The sequence below is a fragment of the Paroedura picta genome, chromosome 2 (assembly GCF_049243985.1).
Source record: "Paroedura picta isolate Pp20150507F chromosome 2, Ppicta_v3.0, whole genome shotgun sequence".
NCBI lineage: Eukaryota > Metazoa > Chordata > Lepidosauria > Squamata > Gekkonidae > Paroedura > Paroedura picta.
This window is the reverse complement of record NC_135370.1, coordinates 82,127,198-82,148,845: the sequence shown is the minus strand read 5'-3', so window position 1 is coordinate 82,148,845 and position 21,648 is coordinate 82,127,198. Positions and strand designations below refer to the sequence as shown.

General features: G+C 42.7%; 1 protein-coding gene across 4 annotated transcripts in view; it reads right to left on the bottom strand.

Moving 5' to 3' along the window:
• The window catches only part of SYT12 (synaptotagmin 12), an 82,851-nt gene that overhangs the window by 44,171 nt on the left and 17,032 nt on the right, over window positions 1-21,648 (bottom strand). For all 4 annotated transcript variants that reach the window (XM_077321263.1, XM_077321259.1, XM_077321261.1 and 1 more), the window contains exons 2-4: window positions 14,614-14,677; window positions 12,506-12,699; window positions 7,444-7,833 (exon numbers count right to left, since the gene is read on the bottom strand). In XM_077321263.1, coding sequence (XP_077177378.1) covers window positions 7,444-7,833; window positions 12,506-12,699; window positions 14,614-14,647 — 618 coding nt within the window. In that variant the 5' untranslated portion in view covers window positions 14,648-14,677. The remainder of the gene's footprint in view (window positions 1-7,443; window positions 7,834-12,505; window positions 12,700-14,613; window positions 14,678-21,648) is intronic.

Genomic DNA, 21,648 nt, shown 5'->3' with positions numbered 1-21,648 from the left:
CTATTGTTAACATTGGCAAGAGACCACGTGAAACTGTTGTGAAGCTCTCATCACTATTCTATAGGTTGTGGATTTAGATTATTAGGCCTTCATGAGGCACAGGAGATGTTTTCCATGGACCACCATGGGTTCAGTCATCTTTTGAGATCTTTCTTTGGGTACCCCTATCATCTGAGGCAACCCAAAAAAGGGCCTTCTCGGTTGTTGTATCCATCCTGCCAGTGTCCATCCTGCCTGTTGTGTCCATCCTGCCAGTGGGTGGAGACTTTTAAAAATTTTGTCTAATGTATCCCCCAAAAATTTTATTGGCCTTTATCCCTGGTTGCATTGTAGTTTTACTTCTATGTTTTCATTTAATTTTTTAAATGTTTACATACCATATTTTACATGCTGCTATGAATGTTTTAATATTTTGACATTTGCCTCCTTAAGAACCCTATCCTTGGAAAGAGGCACAGAAATGTTTTTAGTAAATAAATATATGTATTGCCCATCACTGGTCTAGAGAAAGTCAGTGCAAAGGAGAATGGGATACCTTTACTATCAAGCAACTCCTTAGAAACTCTCCTCCTGTGGCTTTTATCAGTTGAAGGTGGACTGATCTCTGCATAAAGCTGTACAGTCTGCAGATGAAAGATATTCCACAAATGTTACTAATTTTCTAAAAAGACTGGAGAACATTAAAGAAACTATTGTGACTTTATTACTAGTCTCAGGGCACTGAAGAGACAATAAACAGTAGCAACGAATTGTAAATAGCAGAGATAAATAACAGATAACAGTGGGGCATTAATATAAATCAGTCCTTATTTGCTACGGATATGTTTTTAAATCAAAGCTATTACCAAGATTTTTCTCAGATAGTAGCTTGTACTTATTGGGACCTCCAGAAAAGCCAGGCTATGTGAAGGCATTTTTTCCCTCTAAATATTTGTAACACATACATCAACAATGGCCTGATTAAATGGGCCACCTAAAGCAGAGATCCCCAATCTTTTTGAGTTTGCAGGCCCTTTAGGAATTTTGACTATGGATAGGCATGAACCGGACAACGAAGCAAAATTCATGATGAGTTTTGTGTACTTTGTGGTTTATTAATAGAAGTTCATGAAAGGTTCAGTGTTATTAACTTCCAGAAACTTTTGGAGTGACTTGTGGTTTATGGATGGAGCAAAAGTGGGAGTTTAAAAGAACTGAGTCTCTTTAAATCCGTTTTATGTTTCCCTTGAAAGCCTCGATGTGAGGGCAATCTGGCTACAACATCTGTCACCCCATTGATCGCCAGGGTTGATTCGGCTGATCTGGCTGGCTAGGTGGGTGTACCCTACCTCCTTCACCACTCCATGTGCGTCCCTCCTGGAGCTGCTCACTCGGTGAAAGAAGATGACCATTCCAGATAGAAGGAGTATACCATTCTTCAGTCAAGGGTATACGATAGCTGCGCTCCCCTGCTAGAACCTCCCCTTGAAAACCACTAAACAGCTGTTTCAGGCTGTCTTGTGTAATCCCTTTAAACTTCAAAAGGACTACAGAAGACAGCCCCAAAAGTAGCTGCATGCTTACTCCCTTGCCATACAGTTGTTTTGGGGCTGTCTTATGCAGTCTGTTTAAAGCCCCAAACAGTTAAACAGCAGGGAGGGCTATCCCACTGAACAGCTGTTTTTCATGCTGCCTTCTGCAATTCCTTTTAAACTTTAAAGGGACAGCACAAGACAACCGGATACAGCTGAATGGCAAGGAGCTGCTCGGTTGTTTTTTGGGGGGGCTTTCAGCAAACCCCATTTAAAAAGACTAAGGTCCCCTTTAATGGGGTTTGCAGGTCCATTAACTGCACAAACCAAACTGTATTTTCCCAGTTCATTATCCCTAACTCTGACATAAAGTAGTGAGAATGCAACAACAAATTGGCTACCATAGGAAGTGAATCTGATCATAAAATGTCAGGGAGCAAAGCGTATATTTGTACTAGTAACTCTAACATTTCAGGCAGAAGCTTTGTTTACCAGAATGCCTTCTAATCAGCACAGTGGCCAATCAAAAGCCCTATCAAGGAAAAGCTTTGCCTGGTCCCACTCACTTTCTAAAAACACTTAGTGAGCAGCAGGAAAAGAGTTGGCGGGCACGGTGATTTAAATGGACACCCTGTTGTGGACTCCTGACATAAAGGATGGAGATACTTATCCTGATAGAAACTACTGCAAGTGAACAAGAGTAGAAACAGGTAACTGAAAACTTCTATTATGGACATTTTGATAATTATAAATTACTGCACTAAAAAGCTGCAATCAGTTTAAAATGATACATTTTATTTATTTTGCACCAATTTAGGACAATATTTCAGTTGCTCAAATCAAGCTCCTACAGATTGGGAAACTGCAGAGCAAATAAATAAAAGTGGTACAGGATTATAGTAGAAGGGATAATTCAAGGGATAGTACTTACTTTTTCCTTAAAAAAAAAAAAGATCAGCTTTAACATCAGTGGACCAGAAAAAAAGCGTATATCCTATAAGCAATGAGGGCTCTACCATATTACTTTCAACTCTCAAAAACTTACACGTCTCCATTTTATAAGCATATTTAAAACAAAGCTGTTGTGATGTGCTCTTCTCTGAAACCTTCTCTAAGGACTTAACATTGTATGCAAACATGTGATACTGGAGTTCTGTAATGCCACTCAAGATGAGAAATTTTTTTTGTCTTCAAAAGCAGCCATAGGATGAGTGCTGGCAAAGGAAGGTTATAGCTTGCCCATTAACTTTCCTCCACTGCAAGGAGGTTCTTCAGGTGGAGTAGAGAGGAAAGATAGAACAAACTCTGTCCCATGCATTCTTTTTAGCAATACAAACCCATATTACGTGAAACAGTCTTCCAACACACTTTGTGCTATGCCTTTCACACAAGTCATGTAGGCTAGATATACTGTGAATGCAAAAATAAAGAGTAAGGGATCACAAATAGTAGCTGGCCTGGATCAGCCCATGCCAGCTGCAAGGATACTAAGAAGTCACTTTCACTGGAAAATTGTGCACAGGCCCACATGCAGGCGCAAAAATATCTGGAGGCGGCGTGGAGGTGGCCAGTGCCATAGCTCCACTGCCTCCGCCTACCACCACCACCCGCTGCTGCCTGCTACCACCACCACTGCGGCGGCCACCAACCTGGTGACCCCAAATGGGGTCGGGACCCCAAGGCTGAGAACCACTGATATAGATAATACTCCCCCTTTACTGCAGTGGCTTCTTCCTGCCCATGTGGAAGCAGATGCTGTGCTCTTCTTGAGTTTTGTGATGGCCCAATTTAAGTTTAGGTCTATGACACTTTCATGTCACTGCTGTAACATTTAAAGGACTCCTAAGTATTAACCATGAGCCTCTTGTGGCGCAGAGTGGTAAGGCAGCAGACATGCAGTCTGAAAGCTCTGCCCATGAGGCTGGGAGTTCAGTCCCAGCAGCCGGCTCAAGGTTGACTCAGCCTTCCATCCTTCCGAGGTCGGTAAAATGAGTACCCAGCTTGCTGGGGGGTAAACGGTGATGACTGGGGAAGGCACTGGCAAGCCACTCCGTATTGAGTCTGCCATGAAAACGCTAGAGGGCGTCACCCCAAGGATCAGATATGACTTGGTGCTTGCACAGGGGATACTTTTATCTTGACCTTTAAGTATTAACCAGTGTCAGGATCATTCTTTTATAATGTACTTCGGAATACTATGGCCCTAGTTCAGGTATATTAACATACAATGATGTAAATGCAGCTGAAAGAGTGCACTGGGAGCACACATTTTTATTAACTTTACAAATACAGATGGAAATGTGTATCATATCACATCACATTAACCCAGACCCTAACCATAATACTGTCATATAAACATGAGTTGCAAGAGATGAATCATAGAACTGGACGGCCTCTCCAGGGTCATCTAGTTCAACCCCCAGTAGAATGCAGGAAATTAACAACTACCTGCCCACCCACAGTGACACCAATTCCATGCCCAGATGATGCCTCCCCCTCAAAAAAACAGCATCCCTGCCCAGTCTGGTTTGAAGGAAATTTACCTCCCGACCCCAAAGTGGAGTTTGGAATTTTCCTGGGTATGTAAGAAAGGGCTGCAAGAGCCAAGTACTAACATAATCCCTTCTACCCACCCATTTACAATCTGCCTAAATTAACAGAATCAGCATTTCTGTCAGGTGGCTATCTAGGCTCTGCTTAAAAACTTCCAAGGAAGGAGAACCGATTGCCTCCTGAGGAAACCTGTTCCACTGAGGAACCATTCTAACTGTCAGGAACTTCTTCCGGACATTTAGCCGAAAATTCTTTTGAATTAAATTCAGTCCATTGGTAATGGTCCTACCCTCTGGGGCAACAGAAAACAATTCTGCTCCATCCTCTATGACAGTGGTCCCCAACCTTTTTATCACCGGGGACCACTCAACGCCGGGGACCACTCAACATCTTTTACTGAGGCCCGGTGGGGGGGGGGGTAGTTTACTCCTCTACTCTCAACCTCTGCCCTAACGCTCTCTGATCGCTATGGTAATGTTTAAACATCCCTTCAAAATAAGATACAGACACGCCACAACAATGAAGTGTGTTGTAAAGGGCTGGGGGGGATGAAGTAAAGGGCCGGGGGGGGGGGAGAAGGCATCCTTTGGGGCCCACCTCCAATTAGTCGAAGAACCACATGTGGTCCACGGCCCACAGGTTGGGGATCGCTACTCTATGTGATGGCCTTTCAAGTACTTGAAGATGGATATCATATTACCTCTTAGTCATCTTCTCTCCAGGCTAAACAGACCAAGCTCTCTCAACCTTCCCTCATATGTCTTGGTCTCCAAACCCCTCACCATTTTTATTGCCCTCCTCTGGATGCACTCCAGTTTATTTACATTCTTCTTCAATTATGGTGCCCAAAACTGAACACAGTACTCCAATTGAGGACTTACCAGAGCAGAGTAAAGTGGTACCATCATCTCTTGCAATCTGGACACTATACTTCTTTTAATACAGCCCAAAATCGCATTTGCCTTTTTAGTCACTGAGTCACAGTGCTGACTCATGTCTAGTATATAGTCTACTAAGATCCCTAGATTCTTTTTGCACATGCTACTGCCAAGACAATTTTCCCCATCCTATAATGATGCATTTGATTTTTCCTACCTAAATTCAGACCTTGACATTCATTTTAGCCCACTTTTCCAGCCTATCAAGATCATCCTGCATCATGATTCTCTCTTCTGCTGTGTTTGCTACCTCTTCCAGTTTAGTATCATCTGCAAATTTAATAAGCCCCCCCTCTATTCCTTCATCCAAATCATTAATTAATATGTTGAACAACACAACTACATGCTACAATGTACAATGTGCATCCTGTGAGCACACATGGTTCCTAACCCTAGAAGACAAGCCATAGGCATAGGTTCCTTGAACCTTATTTAATCATAATGCAACAGTTTTTCTTAATAATTATTTCCCTGTACATCTGCAGAGGTTGCTCTACCTATACATTTGAGACTATATAACCCATGTTTTCTCAATTTGAAGGGTAAATCCCCACACACATCTCAAATTTCTGGCAGCAGTACCTGCTAAGCTAGGTACTGAACAATCTAAGCCAGAGGTTCTCAACCTTGGGGTCGCGATCCCATTTGGGGTCACTTGGCCCCTTCTCTGGGGTTGCCAGGTTGCTGGCTGCAGTGGCCCATGGTGGTGGCAAGTGGTGGGTGGTTTTCCAACTGGACAAGTGGCCCCTCCAGCCCGCAGCCCCCCGTTCTGCCTCTAGCCCCTGGGCACCTCAAGGAAAGGGCGGAGGCGGTGGCTGGAGGCTGGAGGAGGCGGCGGTGACAGGTGGAGGCAGGTGACCATCTTTGCAGTTCTCTCATTCTGTGACCACACTGCTTCTAACAACCTTTGCTTACTCAGCAAATTCACCACTGCTACATTGTGCAAAGTGTACCCTTTCTATACTTTGTTGAACTACAAGAGATGACTGGAATCTTCCAATGGAGAGAAAATGGATGATGGTGTATAACTTGCCCTAGGCTATCTCTTAAAGTAATAACAGAAGCCTATTCCTTTCTAGAAGGAAAATTACCATGGCACACAGCTGATCTGCATCAACAGAGTACACTCTCAAGTCATGGTTGCAATGATATAATGTTAGTTGATTAGTTTAACAATAGTAGCCAATGTAATGTAAAATCAAAGGCTTTCTTTCTGCCCATAAGAGCCAGCAGGAAGTTTCATAAATCTACAGGACAAATGATCTGTGATAACACAGTAGCTAAGCCAATGGCAGCCAGAATGGTCAGTTAACTTAAAATAAACTTGGAAATATTCATTCTATACTAGAACGCTAAGGTATATAATCACAACGTATTGATTTTAAGGATTCATTCTTTTTATTAATCTAAAACATGAGTTGCTACTGTTTGAAGAATACCTAAAGCAATGTACAATAAATTCCAACCCCTCCCCCCGCCCCTGCTAGTGATATTTCCACCTGCACATTAATAAATAGTGCCTCTATGTAAAGCTGCTTAGTTTTCTTTCTGTAAAGATAAAACCATTTGGGACAACCCTGGACATCTACTGACTGACTTTGGGTGCAGTTTTATTCAACTTGGAGGAAGATGTTTAGAGAAAATCTGAGTTCAGGAAAGCATAAGAACTTTGGAGAAATGTTTCCTGATAACATATTATCAGAGAGTTATTTCTTGGGGTAGTTTGCTAGTTTTCTTACATCTTCTGTCCAAAAGAATTTGCTAATGTGAGGAGTGGGATAAAATAGCACAGAAAACATAAATCCAACATTATCACAATCTTATTAAAAACACGCTCATTATTGTCCACATTTGGCACCTCCAGAGAAGTTCATTTGGTGGTCATTTATACTAAGCTCCAAACTAGAAAATGGCCACAGAACGAGATGTGGGGAAAATGCTAAATTACTTGCCAGCTTGGAGATTACTGTCAAAAAGATCTCTATAAGCAATAATTAGATGCAACAAATGTGGATAAGCCCTTTGTCACGGCAAATGTCTCAATTCACCTAAAGGATCTGCTGAAAGTAATTATAGAAGCAAACAGAATTTAAGTACAGGAGGAACAAGTCTGACAATTATTTGCATTATCCAACCAAATTACTCAACACACAACACAGTCAATCTCTGCTACAAGCAATCTCAGACCAACATCAATACCAAAGATCAGCCAAATTGTAGAAACAACTATAATCAGACACCAAAAAGATATAGAACATGGACCCAAATCCCACTGCCCAAAACAACTTTTCAATTAAATAACAATATAGCATAATGTCTCCAAATAAGTTCACTTGAGCAATAGTTAACCACCACTAGTCATAGCTATGAGTAGGATGTAAGCTATTGCTAGTTTATGTAACAGATCCCAAGTACAAGAGAAGACGGTGAAAAAAACTTACCCTAGAAATGCCAACAATTTGTTCATCTGGAAGCAAACTGATGCGTACAAAGCAGGACTCAAAGTTAACATCTTCCTTCTCCATGAGATCTTTCCCTTGCAGCAGTGTGACATGCAAGGTATTGGAATTCACATCATATTCCATATTGACTTCCACTTGTCCCACTGTGAACTCTTGGCCAAAGTTGTTCCCAATGGAGGAGATGGAACTGAGAGAGTCAGTTGAGATAGATTTTTTCAAGGGCCCATAGGGTGCTAATTCAAGGTCTCTGTTCATCAGCTCCAGAGTGCCCAACTCATTAATGTTTTCAAAGGTGTCGTCCATTTTCAAACTTGGCTTGCGAAGAGGAGATGTCCTTTCACCAGCCTTTCGAAAGTTGTTCATACCTCGCTGCAGACCAGAGAAGAAGACAGCACAACAAGTAAGAGTTTATTGATAATTGTCCTTGAATGGATTACTAGTGTATAGTAGTAATCTGTGTGAGCCCAAAGCTTATACAGCCAACACTGAAAATATTAAAAGGCGAGTGAATGAAATGTTTTAATGTACTCCAATAAACTTAAAAAATTAAAAAATGGCATTCTTGTGATTTATTTCACAAAAATATAGAATAGAATCACAGAATAACAGAGTTAGAAGGGACCTCCTGGATCATCTAGTCCAACCCCCTGCACTATGATTTGAAATGTAGAAAAGCAGCTTCTTCCTCTGCCCTCCCAAAGGAATTATTCACACTGTGGGGAAAGCATTTTCCTACTGGAAGGGAAAATGGAAGGATATTAAAATCAAATTAAAAATTGTAATCATGCAGACCTATTGCTACTTTAGGAATACTTTAAAACAGTGGTCCCCAACCCCCGGTCCGGGGACTGGTATCAGTCCGTGGATCAGTTGGTACAGGGCCACGGCTCCTCCTCGTCCTCCTCCCTGGCTGCTGCTTGGGGGCTGCCCTGCCACTCTGCCGTCAGCTCACCTTTGGTGCTCTCTGGCAACCACCATAGCTGGAGCTCCCCCTTGGTGTGGCACTGCGCAGCTGCTGCTGGCAGCGCCCCCCAGCGGGCAGCAGGAAGTCAGGGGCACTGGTGGGAAAGCAAGTGGAGCAGGGGCTCAGACATCAGCGGCTTCCCTTGGCAAAAGACTACCCCCCCCCCCAGGCCTCAGTAAAACTGTCAAGCGTTGACTGGTCCCCAGTGATAAAAAGGTTGGGGACCACTGCTTTAAAACAACAAATGTTCCCTATCTATCCATTTTATTATGCCCCTTCTCCAAGGAGCTCAGGCCAGTGTATATGTCTCTTCCCCCCCCCCACTTTCACTGCATGACTATTATATGAGATACTTTAGAGTTAGACTGGGAGAGCATGACTGGCCCAGGACAACTCAATGTGCGTTGTGTCTGAGTAAAGATTTGAATCAGGGTTTAAGAGGTCCTGACCTCACACTTTAACCACTATACTACATTAATAAACTCTGGATCTCGTGTTATGGCGGCCACCCAGAAGCTGCTAGTGACACTTGCTGCACAAGGGAATCTCCACATGGGGGCTCTTATTTTGAAAGTTGCCGATAATTTGGTGACCTTGGTTACAAGAAGATGACAAAGAATTTCTTGTTTGAAATTGTTTTAAAACTGTGTGTTATTATAATCAGATTAATCTTTTTTTATGAATAGACATTTTGTACAGAACTCATGGCATATCAAATTCAGCCAAGTTCAGCTACACTGAAGAACTGAATGAAAGACTTCATGCACACAGCAAAGTAGCTCTGGCTCATGGAAGCTTCTGCCACAATTTGTTCATTTTCAAGGAGGCACAGGATTCTTAGTGATCTTAGGAGACTTCTTTCAGAAAGCATACGTATTTACAGAGGAGCCCACTTACAATCATGCGTCTGGTGCAAGACTAAAACTGCTACTTTTCTAGAACTGTGTATGTTAAACATTACTTCCAGTTTTTATCATTACTATACTTATCGTTTTCAAGTGTCCTTCATGCCTTCCCTACTTTAGAATTTAGGCACCTCTTTTATTTTTTTCCCTTCTGTTGTTCAACAAAATTATGTTAATGGCTGTCCCACCTGGATATTTTTATTTAGTTATTAAATCTAATAATTATTAGGGTAGTAACAGTACTTACAGGAATAACTCTCGAATTTACACAGTACATTGAACTGGGGGGGGAGGGGGATTCAGGTGAATTTCAACCAAAGTATCTCCAGCATGCTAGCTGGAACTAAAAACAGTTGGTTTGAAACTCTCTGTTAACTCTGGATTAAATGAAGAGCCGATACCACTAAGGATACATTTCTTGATGTTTATTAATCAGAAAGTTTGAACCTCCAAAATTATAAGAAAGTTTGCCATTGACTACAACAGGTTTTATATCGTAAACAATAATGAACGTGACTGTCTTTTATGCTAGTAATCTAAACTGTTTCTAACAAGGTGACTATAACTATGGCTTCGAGCCATTAAGTCCACATCTCTATTGGAATATATTAGCTCTGACTGAGAATCAATAACTCAATTTATGCAGCCTGGAGTTTTCCTGTGTTTGCTGGTGTTAATAGCCCTACTGAAGGCTTTAGAACTGCATCCAATTCCCCAGCCCATCTTCTCCTGCCAGTGTTCTGTCTGCTTCTGGAGGGGCTACAGGAGTCAACTCAAAATATGCCAGTTATTCCTATTTATGAGGCAAATAGCCAGATTGTGAGGGGAAAGCTTAATGCTACATTAAGTTCAAATGAAGTCTAAAACACGTTTATTTTTTTATCAAGTCTAGAATATAAAACAGTTAGACCAATCAGCCATGTAAACACTAAATCATTCATCCGTTACTACAGTTGGAGATACATATTAAATAGAATAACTGTTAGAATAATAAAACCTCTTAATTTTTACACCATATTCAACTAAACAGTGATTCATTTGTTATGTACCTTACCAGAAGACATCAAATTTCATTTGATTTCCAAATATTTTTGTGACGATTTTGATATGCAGCAAATTTTACCAAGGTCAGTAATTGCCAAGACTTATACCAACTTGTTTTGAAAAGGAAGCATTAACATTCCCAAGTATCGATTCCCAAAAGATGTATACAATCTACTCTCAGAAGACAAAGAGCTATACTTCACTGAAAATAGAAGGATTATCATCTGTTTCCAATGAAGTCCTTCTCTAAGGAACTTTCCAGGCCCTATTTAGAATATATCTTACAGCCAAGTATATCCCCTCACACACACTAAATGAGGATCAAAAAATTGATTTTTGTAAAACAGGAGTAATCCCCAGGTTGTGCGGTCAAATTTAAAGTTTAAAAAGGGGGGAAACAAATCTTTCCTAGACAACTACAGACATCACCACAGTTTCATGGACTAAGCAAGAGGAGGGAAGCAGAGGGAAAATTATTTCCTGCATATCCAATTTAATATTCTAAACATCTTAAAACTTCACACCTGATATTATTGGCCAGTTTTCAACCATTAAGGACCAACTGCCCAAAACAGAATGACCAGTACCAGTCTTTGATATCAGGCAAATCTAATGCTGATCTTTCACTTTTTCTTGATTTTAATATTTCACATGATAATGTAGCTACCATAACAGATCACGGAGATAAAACTTCTTGCCTTTATGTGTCCCTGAAATCCAAACTGTCCACAACCCAGACCTCCACAGCCTCAAGTTAATACAAGCTGTCAGCAGCCTCTCAGTCCTCACTCTGTAATGAATCCCAGTCTTCTGCAGTCAGCAACTGGCTTGCTAAGATGGTGTGGTCCCTCTTAGACTGGAGCTCTCTCCCAGCACATAGCTGGCATTGATTAATTGGCTCAGGTGAGCCAGATGGGCTGACAAAGCAGGGAACTGCAGTTGGAGGATGGGCAGAGGAGTGATGAGCTCCTGCAACAACTTTGGAATCTAAGCCCTGGTTTGTCTGCAGCTCCATTCCCTCCTGCTGGTCAAGACCATAGAACAAAACTAGCACAAAATGGCAGAATTCCACAATCATCCAACTCTCAACCAACCTCTAGTAAGTGGTGGAAAGAGGGGCCAAGATAGTAATGGCATAACTAATGCCTAACACCAGGGTGGCGGACCCCAAACCAATCTTCCTTATTGCCCTGGCCGCAACCATAGATCTGGTGGAAGAGCTCCATCTTGCAGAACTCATTCCACCAGGTAGGGCCCAGGACTGCGAAAGCCCTGGCCCTGGTAGAGGTCAGGTGTGCTGGGCCAGTAGGTTTGAACCTACGACCAATAGGTTTGAACCCACAGAACCTTAAAGGTCAAAACTAGGGCCTTGAACTGGATCTGGGCAGTAACTGACAACCAATGCAGATGCCTCAACACAGATTGGATATGGACCCTCCATGACATTTCTGTGAGGACCCTAGCAGCCGCATATTGCACCAGCTGCAATTTCTGGATCAAGGACAAGGGCAGGCCCATGTAGAGCGAGTTACAGAAATCTATTCTGGAGCTGACTGTCGCATGGATCATCGTGGCCAGATGTTCAGGTGACAGCAGGGCGCTAGTAGCTGAGCCTAGCAAAGATGCAAAAATGCCTGGCTAACTCTTGACCTGTGCCTCCATGGTTAGTGAGGCATCAGTGGTCACTCCCAAATTCCTAGCCTGAGTCACAGTCGTATGCTGCATCCCTGCCAGGATGGGTAAGCACGCTTCCTGGCATGTCCCCCTACCTCCCAGCCACATGTCCTCTGTCTTGGATGGGTTGAGTTTCAGACAACTCAAGCCATTCAGCCACTGCTTCCAAACATTTGGTGAATAGTTCTGGGGGGGGGGGGGAGTCCGGGCAGCCATCCATGAGGAGATAGAGCTGGGTGTTAACCGCATATTGATGACAGCCCAGCCCAAAACTCCACACCACCTGGGCCAGAGGGCACATATAGATGTTGAAGAGTGTGGGGGAGAGAACTGCGCCCTGGGGGACCCCACAAGAGAGTTGGTAGGAGCGTGACAACTCATCCCCCACACTCTGGGAGAAATGAGCATAACCAGCAATGATTCCTCAACAACTTCACAGTCAACTACTCTTTACCTTTTGCTTGATCTGAGAATATGTAGTCCCATACTTTTGCTCCAGGTATCTGTAGTCGTAATTTGGAAATGGGGATGGTGCAGGGTAGCTGCCAGATTTCCATAGTTTCCACAGGTTTACTCCAGCTATTCCCAGCAGTGCAAGGGCACCAGTAATATAGATGCCTATTTCCCATCCAGGTGGACTCTTTATGACTGCAAGAAAACAGACTTATGATAGAAGTAAGTAACAAGACCTACCCAATATGCACACATGTACAGCATATATAAACCTCACAGAAACATTTCTGGACTATGTATTGAATGACTTCATATATGATACCTTTCTAAAATGAGTCAGTAATGCCAAGAAAAAAGTTGAAATACTTAGCCGATTATTTTTAATTTTTTATTCCATAGAAACACAGCATTTTGACCAAATCTGCCAGAATTGTCAACACATTTTTAATTGTCAAAACTGCAATGCAGCATCTCTGTATCGACTTCTTTTTTAAAAAAATGATGGATTTTTGCTTGGAAAGATAGCAGTAACTTCAAAAACAGGGAAATGCAGGTATTTTATTTTTATACTCAATGTAACTTTAGTTAAGTAATTTTGTTATTCAGTCACTGTTTTTTCAACTTTCATCTTGGATTTCCATGGCTTTTAGAATGCATCTTTTTTATCTTGATGATTATCAAAATATATTTGTTTTTCTATGGTTTCACAAAATGATCTTTCACATTTTGATCTACTGTGTTTCTATATTTATGCAAATCATTCTTTTCACCAGTCTTTGCACTGCAATAATCTTTTCAACAAGGATTTATGGCCAAGATTTCAACTTCATGCTACATGAATTTTGTACCTGCACAAGAAACTGCACCTGCTTATAGATGATAAAACATCTTGGAAGTAAATACAAAATGGTCTATGGCTACAATGCCTCACAAAAGGATAGCAATGACAGAACAAATGCTAAAAACAGTTTTGTACTCATGAAGGTGGGCTCAGAATTTCTTCCTGTGACGCTTTCCAAAAGACCCAGAGGTAGGTGAGTATACACTGCGTTCTGTTCACTTCCCAGAAACACCAACTTGAAAACCAATTGGAAGAATATAGCCCTTTACTGGGAAATGGCTGCCTCTCTGACCCCCACTATCCCTGCATGTTTAGACAGGAAAGAAGAAGAGTTGGTTCTTATATGCCGCATTTCTCTACCAGGAGAAGTCTCAAAGTGGCTTGCATTCGCATTCCCTTTCCTCTCCCCACAACAGACACCCTGTGAGGTAGGTGAGGCTGAGAGAGCTCTGATATTACTGCTCAGTCAGAACAGCTCTATCAGTGCTGTGGCGAGCCCAAGGTCATCTAACTGGTTGTATGTGGAGGAGGAGTACAGAATCAAACCCAGCTCACCAGATTAGAAGTCCGTGCTCCTAACCTCTACACCAGTGGTCCCCAACCTTTTTATCACCGGGAACCAGTCAACATTTGACAATTTTACTGAGGCCCGGGGGGGGGGGGTATTTTGCCAAGGGACGTAGCCACCGCAGCCTAAGCCCCTGCTCCGCTTGTTTTACCACCAGCGCCCCTGACTTCCCACCGCCAGCTGGGTGGCCCTGCTAGCAGCAGCTGCGCAGTGCCATGCCGAGGGAGAGCCCCAGCCATGGCAGCTGCCAGAGAGCACCAAAGGTGAGCCGGTGGCAGAGTGGCAGGGCAGCCCCTGAGGCAGCAGCCAGGGAGGAGGATGAGGAGGAGACAAGGCTTGGTAACAACTGATCTGCAGACTGGTCCCAGTCCCTGGACTGGGGGTTGGGGACCACTGCTCTACACCAAGAAGTCTTAGCAATGGCCCCCAGACAGCATAATTTTAAGAACAGGATTTCCTGAGAGCTATCCATGTCAATGATGCTGGTCTTCTCAGAAGTAAAAGAACATTCCTCAGTGGCTTTTAGGCCAAAAGACGCTGGAAATTAACTAGGACGTACCAACCCAGAGCACTATATGAGCCATGAGGAAAGGCTTGTATTAAGAGGGAAAGAGTATATGAACAGATAAAGCTGACTTAAACAGTCAGAATCTCCACAAATAACATCCAAACAATTTCATCAGTGTTTCAGATTACTCACCACTGAGTTGGTGTTCAGCTGTGTTACTGTCCATGGCTGCTATATCCAGGGCTAAAGCAATTACCTAAGAGAGCGAGAAAGAAAGAGTGATGAAACAATGCTGTGGTAGACCAGGGCTCTGCACGGTCACAAGACCAACTCACAGGATCCTCCAAGACAACATGCTTGAATTCTGAGCTGATCAATAAGGAATAAATAGCAATCAGCTATATAGAGACAATTCATTCCACATACACATTTTCAACATTAGTTTCAAACATTTTATTCTTTGCCATTTCATTTATTATTGCATCCATTTTGTCCAGGTACACTGGAGCCAATAAGGCATCTTCCCTATGGTTCACCTTCCCAGACTGGGCTGTGATCTCAGACCGCTGATATAACCAAGTGGCAGACGGCAGGGGAGATGTGGCCAAGGAGGCAGAGGAAGTGGAAGAAGGGATGTTTCACAGCAACACAATGCTTGAACAAACAACACATGATGCTTTTCCAATTCAGTTACACTACTCAGACAAATTAAACGAAATGGGGTTGATTGTTTTGGTTTTTCTCTCATTTGGAAACACCCACGTATTTTTAACTCTCTGCTGTGTTAGCCCTGAATGAAATAGTGCCAACGCACTTTGTGTTGATTCTCACTGCACCAGCAAAATCTCTCGTTATGGGGGAAAAGGATCCAGGGAACAGTCAGAATCTAGATCTACAACATGGGCAGGCAAATACTAGCTTTCTCTACTGGGTTGGAATATGCCAAGTTGTTTTTTTTTTTTTAAGAAAGATGTCAGGAAGAGTTTTGACTAAATGCTTTGATGGATGGAGCTGGGGCATGTCAGAAATGAATCAAGAGACTGCATTTTAAAATGTGTCCTATAACTGGCAGCCTACTGCTGAGAAGACAGGGGAAAGACATTGAAATCCTCAGCCAGAGTCTTGGGAATATCTGTGAGGAGAGTGCTCTCCCTGTCCTTGACACTGCATGACTCACCAGTGTCTCACCAGTGTTTTCTGGAAGCGCTTCATTAAAACTTGCTTCTCAGGTACAGTGTCTGAGATGAGAGGTCACTGACTGCTTGAAATAGTGCAAAAGCTCTGCAGTATAACCTGCCATTGGGGGAGGTCCGATTTCTCCTTCATTCCTGAATCTGTTTTCTGGGCTTGTTGGCAAAGAATTTCTATGTTATACCATTTCTTGATTGTGAGGATTTGCCCAAGAGCTTGTTGCTGAGCCTCTATCCTTCTGAGCAGTTAGTGCAGCCTTTCTCAACTTTTTTACCATTGTGAAACCCCTGAAACATTCTTCAGGCTTCAAGAAATTATGCAGAATATGGTTGGAAAGCAAAGCTGTATACATGCCCACCTGGGGCCCTTCCACTTTCCGCCCCCTCCAAGCCCGTCATTGGCAATTTGGGGGGAGGGCAGCTTAACATTACCATATATGGTCGTCTCACCCAATAAATGTTTAAAATTTTAATTAATAAATAAAATGATATATATTCGCATACATACATATATATACACATGTATGTATGTATGTATGTATGTATGTATGTATGTATGTATGTATCTGTTCCACAATATTTCTGGAAAGGCCTTGGAGGAGCAGCGTGTCTCATGGCTTAAGTGCCACTCAGCGCTTAACACCCACTCAGGGCGGTTGGCCCACCCCTGAGTGCCTCCCTCCTCCAACCAGCTTGCCTGTCCATCCAGCGGCCAGCCAATCACCTTCCGCCCCCAATCCCTGACTACCGCTTACTGCTTCCACTTCCCTCGGAGGCTCAGAGGCTGCAGATCCCTGCTGCGTGAGAGCTGCCATAACAGCTGCCTGCAGCCTTTCCTAGGGGGAGGCCGTCTATAAAGTTCTTCCACCACCCCCCGCCCAATCTAGCACCCATTGTATTCCTGAATGCAACGGACTTGGCCCCTAGTATATATATCATTAACTTCAGGAAACCCTTCCAGGATTGTCAAGAGACCTCAGGGTTTCATGAAACCCTGGTTGAGAAAGCCTGAGTTAATGACTTCAGGCTGTTTCATCAAGAATGTCCATCAAAACTTCTTATTGCAAGGCTGTTCTAAAAACGAAGAACTCGTCTGTTTTAGCTTCATACAGTTTCTTCTATAAAGGTTCTATTTGGATAGAGAGGCAGAAGAAGATTCACACTGAGAGCCAATGTGGCCTAATGCCTGGACAATGACTGAAAGGCTCCAAGATCAAATCATCAATAAAAGTAAAATGGCATGGCAACCCTGAAGTCAAGACATCTAAAGTCAAGGAAGTCAAGACACTTAAGGACAAGTTAGAGATATGTCTTTGTCCACATCATTTTGAAATATTAGGCACAAAAAGAACACATATCTGTATTTTAAAATCATAACTGTATTTTTGTCACTGAACGTCTAATTCCCAAAACAATGTTTCATACATTCAAATGACATTACACATCAGGATCCCATTATCAAGCGAGATGGAAGCTGCTGAGCCAACCAGAGATATTACAAAGAGTTGACAAGAGAATTCTACAACACTGATTCCACACACATCAGCAACCTATTCTAGATAATGAGAATGAAGAAGCTGCAGCCATTATGCAGGTGCAGAGGAAGGGCATGCTGCTCAGATATTCCAAAGGCTTAGGCTGGGAGATTTGACTAGACATCTGCAGCCCACACACTAGGGTGCAGCTTGAGAGAAGCTTCTGCTGGGTTCCTATGTTCATGACAGCAACCTCCCCAGTGAATTAAGTTCAGTCTTTGGAGAACAGGATAATATAATATGCACTAATGGGAGGGTATACATTTTCCCAAATAAACAGCATTTTTAGAATTAGTTTTATGCTGTTGCTTGTAATATACCACAATCAGTTTCTAAAAGGAAATACACACAAATTAAGGGTCACACTTTTAGAATGTCAGATCAATCCCAACATAATTCCCAACTCATCAGTCCCCTCCCCACCAGTAGGTAAGCTGATTTAGATGCCTCTTTTGATCCCCCACGATTCAAATTCTACAAATTTTACAGGCTGTTATTTCTCCATCACTGTGCACAAATATAGTGTTAGCTTTATTCAGAAGTCACTGTGAAATAGAAAGATCATGCCAGAACCAGCAAATAAATATCTACAATGAAAACTGTTTATTATTACTATAGCCTGAAGGAAAGTTCTCCCATTGTACACAAATGATGTCCTCTAAATTCTGCTCTGCTTAGCTATGAATTATTTCAGTGTGGTATGTAAGTATAGGCAGCGGGGACCTGTAGAACTCACAGGGGGATGAATTGTAAGGGAAATCCCTCCCCCAAAGTAGGGAGGAACTGTGGGACTCTTGCCCACCAGAGCTTTTGATTGGCTGTGCAGATTTTAAAATACCACTGCTTCAGCAGCTGCCACCATCTTCATTGTATGATTGAAGGTAAGCGGTGTGAATTTAAGAACATTTCTTAAAACATTACGACCATTTAAAAAGCTATCCTATCAGCAGAACTTCTGTTTAAAATGCTGAAGACTTACTTCTATAATTATGCATAGCCTCATTTCATGCTGCTGTGTGAGCGGATCTACCTCTTGTGGCAGGCATTATTTGTTTGTGCCTGTGTAAGCATTCCAGAAGTATCCACAGGCTTAAATAGGTTGAGGGCCTCTGTTCTAAAACACATTGTTGTTGTTAGGTGTGAAGTCGCGTCCGACTCATTGCGACCCCTCAGACAATGATCCTCCAGGCCCCCCCTGTCCTCCACCACTTCTCGAAGCCCATCCAAGTTTGCACCTACTGCTTCAGTGACTCCATCCAGCCACCTCATTCTCTGTCGTACCCTTCTTCTTTTGCCCTCAGTCGCTCCCAGCATTAGGCTCTTCTCCAGGGAGTCCTACCTTCTCATGAGGTGGCCAAAGTATTTGAGTTTCATCTTCAGGATCTGGCCTTCTAAGGAGCAGTCAGGGCTGATCTCCTCTAGGACTGACCGGTTTGTTCGCCTTGCAGTCCAAGGAACTCACAAGAGTCTTCTCCAGCACCAATTCTTTGATGCTCGGCCTTCCTTCTGGTCCAAACTTCGCAGCCATACATTGCAACTGGGAAGACCATAGCCTTGACTAAACGCACTTTTGTTGGCAGGGTGATGTCTCTGCTTTTTAGGATGCTGTCTAGATTTGCCATAGCTTTCCTCCCCAGGAGCAAGCGTCTTTTAATTTCTTTGCCGCAGTTCCAATCTGCAGTGATCTTGGAGCCCAGGAAAATAAAATCTGTCATTATCTCAATTTCTTCCCCATCTATTTGCCAGGAATTGAGAGGGCTAGATGCCATGATCTTTGTTTTCTTGATGTTGAGTTTCAAGCTAACTTTTGCACTCTCCTCCTTCATCCGCATCAACAGGCTCTTTAGTTCCTCTTCACTTTCTGCCATTAGAGTGGTATCATCTGCATATCTGAGGTTGTTGATATTTCTCCCTGCAATCTTGATCCCAATTTGTGACTCCTCTAATCCCCCCTTTCTCATGATGTGCTCCACATACAAGTTAAATAGGCAAGGCGATAGTATACAGCCTTGCCGAATTCCTTTCTCAATTTTGAACCAATCAGTGATTCCATGCCCGGTTCTCACTGTTGCTTCTTGACCTGCATATAGGTATCTCAAGAGACAAATAAGATGCTCTGGTATTCCCATCTCTTTAAGAACTTGCCACAATTTGTTGTGCTCCACACAATCAAAGGCTTTAGCATAGTCAATGAAGCTGAAATAGACGTTCTTCTGGAACTCCCTAGCTTTCTCCATGATCCAGCGTATGTTGGCAATTTGATCTCTAGTTCCTCTGCCTCTTCGAAATTGTGCCTGTACTTCTGGAAGTTCTTGATCCACATATTGCTGGAGCCAAGCTTGTAGGATTTTGAGCATAGCTTTGCTATCAGGAGAAATGATTGCAATGGTGCGGTAGTTTGAACATTCTTTGGCATTGCCTTTCTTTGGGATTGGAATGTAAACTGACCTTTTCCAATTCTGTGGCCATTGTTGAGTTCTCCAAATCTGCTGGCATATTGAGTGTAGCACTTTTACTGCATCATCTTTTAAGATTTTGAATAGTTCAACTGGAATGCTGTCACCACCACTAGCTTTATTGTTGCTCAGACTTCCTAAGGTCCATTTGACTTCACATTCCAGGATGTCTGGCTCCAGGTCAGTAACTACCCCATTGTGGCTATCAGGGATGTTAAGCTCGCTCTTGTATAGTTCCTCTGTATAATTTTGCCACCTTTAAAAAAATATCTTCTGCTTCTGTGAGGTCCCTATCATTTTGGTCCCTTATCATACCCATCTTTGCATGAAACGTTCTCTTCATATCTCCAGTTTTCTTGAAAAGATCTCTGGTCCTCCCCATTCTATTGTTTTCTTCTATTTGTTTGCACTGATCCTTTAAGAAGGCATTCTTATCTCTTCTAGCTTTTCTCTGGAATTCTGCATTCAATTGGGTGTATCTTTCTCTTTCTCCCTTGCCTTTCACTTCCCTTCTCTCCTTAGCTATTTGTAAAGCTTCCTCAGACAGCCATTTTGATTTCTTGCATTTCTTTTTCTTTGGGATGGCTTTAGTTGCTATCTCTTGTACAATGTTGCGAACCTCCGTCCATAGTTCTTCAGGCACACTGTCTATTAAATCTATTTGTCACCTCTACTGTATATTCATCGGGGATATGATTTAGTGGCCTAGTGCTTTTTCCTACTTTCTTCAATTTACGCCTAAATTTTGCAACAAGAAGCTGATGATCTGAACCACAATCAGCTCCTGGTCTTGTTTTTTACTGACTGTATAGAACTTCTCCATCTTTGGCTGCAGAGCACATAGTCAATCTGATTTCTGTGTTGACCGTCTGGTTGTATCCATGTGTAGAGTCGTCTCCTGGGTTGTTGGAAAAGAGTGTTTGCTATGACCATTGTATTCTCTTGACAAAATTCTACCAGCCTGTGCCCTACTTCATTTTGTACTCCAAGGCCAAACTTGCCTGTTATCCTGGTTATCTTTTGGCTTCCTACTTTAGCATTCCAATCCCCCATGATGATAAGCACATCATTTTTGGCGTGGCTTCTAGGTGTTGTAGAGCTTCATAGAACTGGTCAACATCTTCTTCAGCAGCAGTGGTTGGGGAACAGACCTGGATTACTGTGATGTTGAATGGTTTGCCTTGGATTCGAACTGAGATCATTCTGTCATTTTGGGGATTGTATCCCAAGACTGCTTTTCCTACTCTTTTATTGATTATGAAGGCTACTCCATTTCTTCTTAGAGATTCTTGCCCACAATAGTATACCTGGGGGTCATCTGAATTAAATTCACCCATTCCTGTCCATTTGAGTTCACTGATTCCTAAAATGTCAATGTTCATTCTTGTCATGATTCAGCTTGCCTTAATTCATGGATCTGACGTTCCAGGTTCCTATGGAATAAAAGTCTTTACAGCATCGGACCGTCTTTTCGCCACCAGTTACTTCCACAACTGAGCATCCTTTCGGCTTTGGCCCAGTCACTTCATTTATTCTGCCGCTACTAGTACTAGCCGTCTGCTGATCCCCAGTAGCATATTGGACACCTTCCGACCTGAGGGGCTCATCTTCCAGCGTCATATCGTTTTGCCTTTTGGAACTGTCCATAGAGTTTTCATGGCAGAGATACTGGAATGGTTTGCCATTTCCTTCTCCAGTAGATCACCTTTTGTCAGAGCTCTTTGCTACGACCTGAACCTTTTATAGACCCTGAGCTATTTCACACTGCAATGTGCATTCTCCCCTGCTGTGACACGTAGTTGCAAATGTTGCCCTGTACTTTGTTATCTACAAAGAAGGGTGCTAATTCCACCAAGGACGCTGGAGCCAGAGACGCAGGAAGCCCAGGATGGCACCTGGAAGCGGGGGGTAATTCCACCCTGGGAAAGTGGGGAAATTTGAGCAGGAGAAATTCTCTTGACAAAATTCTACCAGCCTGTGCCCTGCTTCATTTTGTACTCCAAGGCCAAACTTGCCTGTTATCCTGGTTATCTTTTGGCTCCCTAC